Consider the following 6165-nt stretch of genomic DNA (forward strand, 5'->3'; position numbering starts at 1 on the left):
CAAGGGGGTACGACATGCTGTACACCCGTGCCATGTCGTGGGTGATCCCAATGGGCCTGACGAAAACTGGCAACCCCCTACGCCGGGCCTAAGTAATATCGCCTCGGGGACGTCACACTGGTGTGTCACCCCGTCATCAGGTACAACAGTGTGTCACTACATCGTCACCATTGGGTTAAGCGTGAATTAGGTAAAAAGTATCTGCAAGTCTCTAAATCCTTTACTGTTCCCTTCTCATCTAAGGAAAAAGAAATCTGATTTGAAAATGGTATATGTGATGGTCAATTATTTATATATATTTTAGCATTTTTTATTAAGAGGCTTTAAGCTGCTATACAGATGACATGAAGAGGTCTAAAGGATTTTACTCTTTTACTCTATTAGTCTTGATGTTTGATGCATGAATCTTCTGATGAATAAAAACTCATTCACATTTTTGCCCTATTATATTTTTTTCAAAATTGCTTGACTCTCCCTAACTGTAATTTCTATCTCAAATATTCTGAATTTGAAATATTGTATCAATCATGGTCAGTAATAGCTTTCTATACAATGCTAGCTACCCTAGTCTGAATTTATCCAAGACAAATCTCTATCAGGTCATCTGTACTCACATTCAGTTTCCAGTGCTTTTAGTAGAGAAGTTCCCTTACTGTAGTATTGATAAATGTAGTCTCTTCAGTATATTATATCTTTGAAAAAAATGAATATCAAATTTCATTATTGAAGGCCAAGTATATAACCAAATGATATATGTGACATTTCAGTGTTGAAGATTAGGTTTATGAAGGAACACACACATTAAGAGGTGTCTGTACCATTCGACTGTGACAGACATTTATTAATTTTTCTACAAATGTAAATTCACATTAAAAAATCAATTCATCCCTGGTTGTTGAGAGACTCTGTATTAAGGAAATTAAATGCTAATCTCCCTCAAATAAAAAAAAAGGAAGGAGGAAAGAAAAAAAAAAAAAAAAAATGGTGAGGAGAGAAAAGAGACTGAACTTGCAATCTGTACTGATTATCTATCAGTACTTCTACAATGAGCTTTTAGCTTAACATCAAATTAAAGTGTAGTCTTTTTATATCACTGGAAACTAATTACATATGATATGCTCGTGAACTGCTTTATCCCAACCACAAGTAAATAAGGTATTTCCGTCCTTCCAAGCCAGGCCTCGAATGAAGTCATTGTGCCGCTCATCCTCATATCTGAATTAAATAAATGAAAGAAGGTGAGCCAATATGGTCTCATGCTTAAACAATAAGAAGTAACATTATGATACTGTTAGTAATATAGAAATAAATCTAAAAACTATAATTAAGGTGACACTTAAAATATGCAATAAACATTATATCTCATATACAATCAAAAATACAATAAGGCAGCTAAATATCACTAAAAAAATTATAAAGACTACATTCAAGGGACAAAATCTACAAAGTTCAATAACAACTGTATACCTTGCTTTGATCGCTTCACTGTCGACATCCACCACAATAACTTTACAATCATTTCCACAAATAGCTACTTGGCTTGGTCTGAAAATAAAACTTCTATTTAAGAACTGAAAGTAATATCAATTTCTGAAAATAAAACTTCCCTGTAACTTGGATTTGTAAAACCAGATATCAGTATTATTTCAATGATATTTGTGATACTTCGTCACATTCTTAACATAGCAATCAAAAGCATTACTGCTTACCTTTCTGGGTTAGCTGCTAGCCTATAAAGTGGTCTGTTTAGTGCTTGGAAACTTGTAATGTTGTAACTAAGGTTTGCCGTGTTCCGTAAAACTAATGCACCACTCTGTACCCCAACTAAGTAGCCTTCACCACCTGCTTCTCCTGTCCCAGTCCACACAACGCACTCTGGTTTGTCGTCCCAGTCACGGTAAACACCTTGTAAATGAAAAGATATATCCAGACTTAAGAGCCTATGAAAAATGCATTGTTTCTCCATGAATCTTACCTAAATAATAGCACATTAGTCTTTAAACTGGCCATTAGGTGACTTTGATTTAAAAGGATGCAAAGTGAGTCATTCACCTTAACAGATGATGAATATATAACATATACCACACTTTACCTAAATCCCAAAATGATCTTGTTCACCTGCATATAACCTGTTCATGTAGATAACATCAGCACTAAATGTTAAAGACAATAAGTTAATCTATTATCCACTAAAAAAAAGTTATTAAAATTGAGGCAAAAATACATAATTTCAATAAATCAGGGTTGCCTAATACTATGCTATGATCATTCCTTACATGAAGCAGGTTTTTGTAATCTCAAGTCCCAGAGCAGCACGTTGCCATCCATTCCAGTAGAAAGAAATACTTGGTCATTGGAAGGATGTGGGGCAAGACCAGTCACCTGCTGGGAGTGTGCTACACTTAACAGGCGGGATACAATTGAAGTATGGGAGTCCCATATTCTTATACTGAAAGAAAATAATAAACAATCAAATATTATATTCTGACTTCAGTGATGACAAAAATTCAATAAGTAATAATGTTCTAAAGTGAATAGCTATAATGATGGAAAATTGTTTACTTGCACTTTAATATAAATTAAAATACCCTGAATTATTTCTTTCTATATTAACCCAGTCACGACGGGGGCATTCCAGCCTTGCATGTTACAATGCCAGGGCTCTCGAACGCATAGGCCTAAATCAGTTAAATAAACGACGTCATATGGCGTCACCCAGTGAATGGGCCTTGAATGCGCAGTACCATAGTGTACCACCCGTCCAGAGAGGGTTAATCCATTGCAGACAGGAATAAATTTGCTTGTCACCTGTGAGGTACCCCAGATGGGTTTTATTTCAGCAACATATCGCAACCTTTCACACTCTCTTCCATTCAATTTGTTATAACAGAGCCATATTTGTGTTTGTCTTTTTTTGAGTAATATAACAGGCTTTATCAATGTTGGAGTAGTCTAAAATTGTAGTATAGGGTCCATTTCAGCTCATGATGTTCTTTATACTCAGTATGAAGTATTGCTGTTTTATGGGAGGCCAAAGAGCAACTTGTTTTTATTTGCATTCATGGACTTTCAAAAACAAATATGAAAGAAAAATCCATCCACAGCTGATATTACATGAAGAGATGGGGAAGAGGAAGTAAAACTGTGCATAGGACTGGGAGTGCCACAGCAAAGGCAGCTGGACTGGCACAGGGGCACAGTGTGGACATTGGACATGGTCTGGGTCATCTTCCTCTTCTCATTCTGCCTGCATATTCTACATCACTGGTAATTTAGAGAAGGATGATATCATTTTGCTGTGTTTCATCTCTCTCTGAAGATAGTGCTTGCTATGAATGATATATGACTACGAATAAGTGCCATTTATTCCTGCTGCTGTTAGTGCCATCTATGTTTGGGATTCTAGACTAAACCTATTCTGATGAATATTACAGCAATTATGGCAATTATAATTGCAATGGTCATCACTTGTCACTAAACAGAGTTATTACTCATAGTACAATAAAGAAACAGCAATCTTCTCTCCCCCAATGTCAAAAATGCAATGATGACTATTGTCATCTATGTCATGGTATATAGCATACAATCTATGATTTTCATTTACTACATGCAATTGCAGATTGCAAAATGGATTTCACCTAACATCCAAACTGAGATGACACCACTTTCTTCTAGCACCAGCAGAAGAGAGAGCCTTGAATAGAACCCATCCACGGTCTCTAGCAAGCACTATCTCTATAGAGCGATGGCACATAGCAAGTTGCCGACCTCTTGCTATAAAGTACCGCAGATGAAACATGTGCAGGCAGAACGAGAGGAGAAAGGTGACTCAAACCATGCCCAATGTCTACAATGTGCCCCTGTGCCAGTAGGGATGCCTTTTACTGTGGCACTCACAGTCATAAGCACAAGTTTCCTTCCTCTTCCCTACATCTTCACCTTATCTTAATTTTGGATGGTTATATGTTTCACATTCATTTATGGCAGCACACAAATACGAAAAAATAAAAGTTGATTTTTGTCCTCCCCTAAAACAGCAATACTTCTATCACACTGACTATAAAGAAAAGAAAAAACCTTATATGGACCCTGAACTACAATTTTAGTCAACTGAAGAATTGATACAGCCTGTGATATGACAGATATAAGTCTCTAAGAAAAAAAAAAAGGCTCTAGCTCTACAATGAGTGACTAAAAGAGGGTGGGAAAAGTCAGGGTATGTTGCGTGAAGCTACTTTGTTTTGAAATAAAACCCATCCTGGAGCCTGGGTAAGAAAATCTATCCCCGTCATTAACGGGTTAAGGACGTAAACAGAAAATGTATAACTTTGTCGGAGGAGATAAAGCAGTAATGACCATAAATAACAAAACTTATCTCATTTTCGGTGGAAAATTCCATAAGAATAATGAAAGAAATCAAATGATAAACAAGTACAGATTTTTTAACCGACTCACACCGGGGCGTTTCCGGCTTTCAATGGTCATAATGCTGGGGTTTTCGAAAGCATAAGCCTAACGCCTCGAGACTCTTGGGCGCACAAGCAGCAAGCCTGGACTGCCCGCTCGCTCACCCCGAGCGCCAGCCTTGCCCAGATAACTTGTCACCCGCGTCTGACGCAAAAAAATAAAACGTGTCAGCACGTCATCCGGCGCGAATGGGTTAAAACTGATTGTTTGGTCTAAGTTATCAGCACTCCAGCAGAGGAACTACATTACTTGCAGCATGCAGGATAAATGGGAGCGGAGTGCATACAAAACTAGGGAATATGCCAATAATTTTAGGATATATTTACAATATCTATTCTCTATTTGTCCAAAGAGGTGAAGCTTAGTAACTCTAGTAATTGAGCCCTTGGTGGTTTTAACCCATTGCGGACGGGGGATAGACTTCGCTTGCCCAGTCTCCAGGATGGGTTTTATTTCAGAGCAAGGCAGCTTGAAGCAACATAATTTGTATCTTCCAACTCTTTTTCAGTCACTCATTATAAAAAAGAGTGTGTTGTGTGTTTTATTATGTTTACAGACTTATATGTGCCATATGACAGGCTCAATCAATGCAGCAGTAGACTAAAATTGTAGTAAATGATCCATATCAGAAGTATTGTTGTTTTATGGGAGAACAAAAAGCAACTTTATTTTTTCATATTTGTGTGCTGTCATGAACAAATATGAAACATATAACCATCTACAATGAAGATAACATGAAGAGGTAGGGAAGGGGAAGGAAACCTGTGGTTGTGACTGAGTGCCACAGATAAGGATAAGGATAAGCCAGATTTGCAGAGCATATGCTACGCCAGGCTTGTATGCGCTTAGGTGAGCCCGCCTGTGTCAGTGTGTGCTGACTCGTGAGAGAAAGTGCCAACGAGTGTTGACTCGATCTGAGCTTGGTCCTTACCCAACGCAGTGCCCAGCTACATCAGTAACCGCCAGGTGACAGTGGAAACTCACAAGTTTGGACGGGACTTGATCTGCCGACCATGGGGATATGAAGTCGACACGCTACCACTGAGCTACCAGATGGTTCCACAGTAAAAGGCATCCATATTGGCACAGGAGCACATTTTAGACACTGGGTATGGTTTCAGTCACCTTCCTCTTCTTGTTCTGTCTGCACATCTTTCATCAGTGGTACTTTAGAGCAAGAGGTCGTTTTATAAAGATAGTGCTTGCTAGAGACTGTGGATGGGTGCCATTTAAGGCTCTCTCTCCTGCTGGTGCTAGAAGGAAGTGGTGTCATCTCAGTTTTGGATGTTAGGTGAAATCCATTTTGGCACAGTTATGTAATGATGCAACACTTCCCTTATCACATTTGAAATGTCACAAGTCACAAGAAAACATATGATTCACGCATATCCTTAGACAAATCACACATTGTGGTAGTCTCTCCTCTCAGGGAGCAGAGGCATAACACCTCACTTCTTCTCGGAGGAGCAGCCCTCACTCCAACGTTCTACTGTTCAAGTTTAGCAATAAACAAAAAAAACTGTTTCTGCCATGTTCTTATCACCCTAAGCCATTTTACCACACATAAGCAGATTCCAACTTGGACCAGTTAATCCTTATACACCGGGGCTATTCCAGCTCTAAATGGTCGGAATGCGGGTATTTTTCACAAGCCTAACGCTTCGGGATTCTCGGGCGCACTAGCCTTGATCCTGGGCT

The 6165-nt window shown here is 38.6% G+C and overlaps 1 protein-coding gene across 1 annotated transcript in view; it reads right to left on the reverse strand.

Annotated features, from left to right (window-relative positions):
- Positions 1–801: 801 nt before the first annotated feature.
- The window catches only part of LOC122258768 (methylosome protein WDR77), a 14127-nt gene continuing 8763 nt past the window's right edge, over positions 802–6165 (reverse strand). Inside the window, exons 5-8 of the mRNA XM_043024935.2 lie at positions 2277–2449; positions 1710–1905; positions 1468–1545; positions 802–1215 (exon numbers count right to left, since the gene is read on the reverse strand). Of these exons, the coding sequence (XP_042880869.1) occupies positions 1101–1215; positions 1468–1545; positions 1710–1905; positions 2277–2449 (562 nt within the window). The 3' untranslated portion in view covers positions 802–1100. The remainder of the gene's footprint in view (positions 1216–1467; positions 1546–1709; positions 1906–2276; positions 2450–6165) is intronic.

This window comes from Penaeus japonicus, unplaced genomic scaffold, assembly GCF_977035675.1.
Source record: "Penaeus japonicus unplaced genomic scaffold, GWHDUDI00000001_assembly GWHDUDI00000018, whole genome shotgun sequence".
Lineage (NCBI taxonomy): Eukaryota > Metazoa > Arthropoda > Malacostraca > Decapoda > Penaeidae > Penaeus > Penaeus japonicus.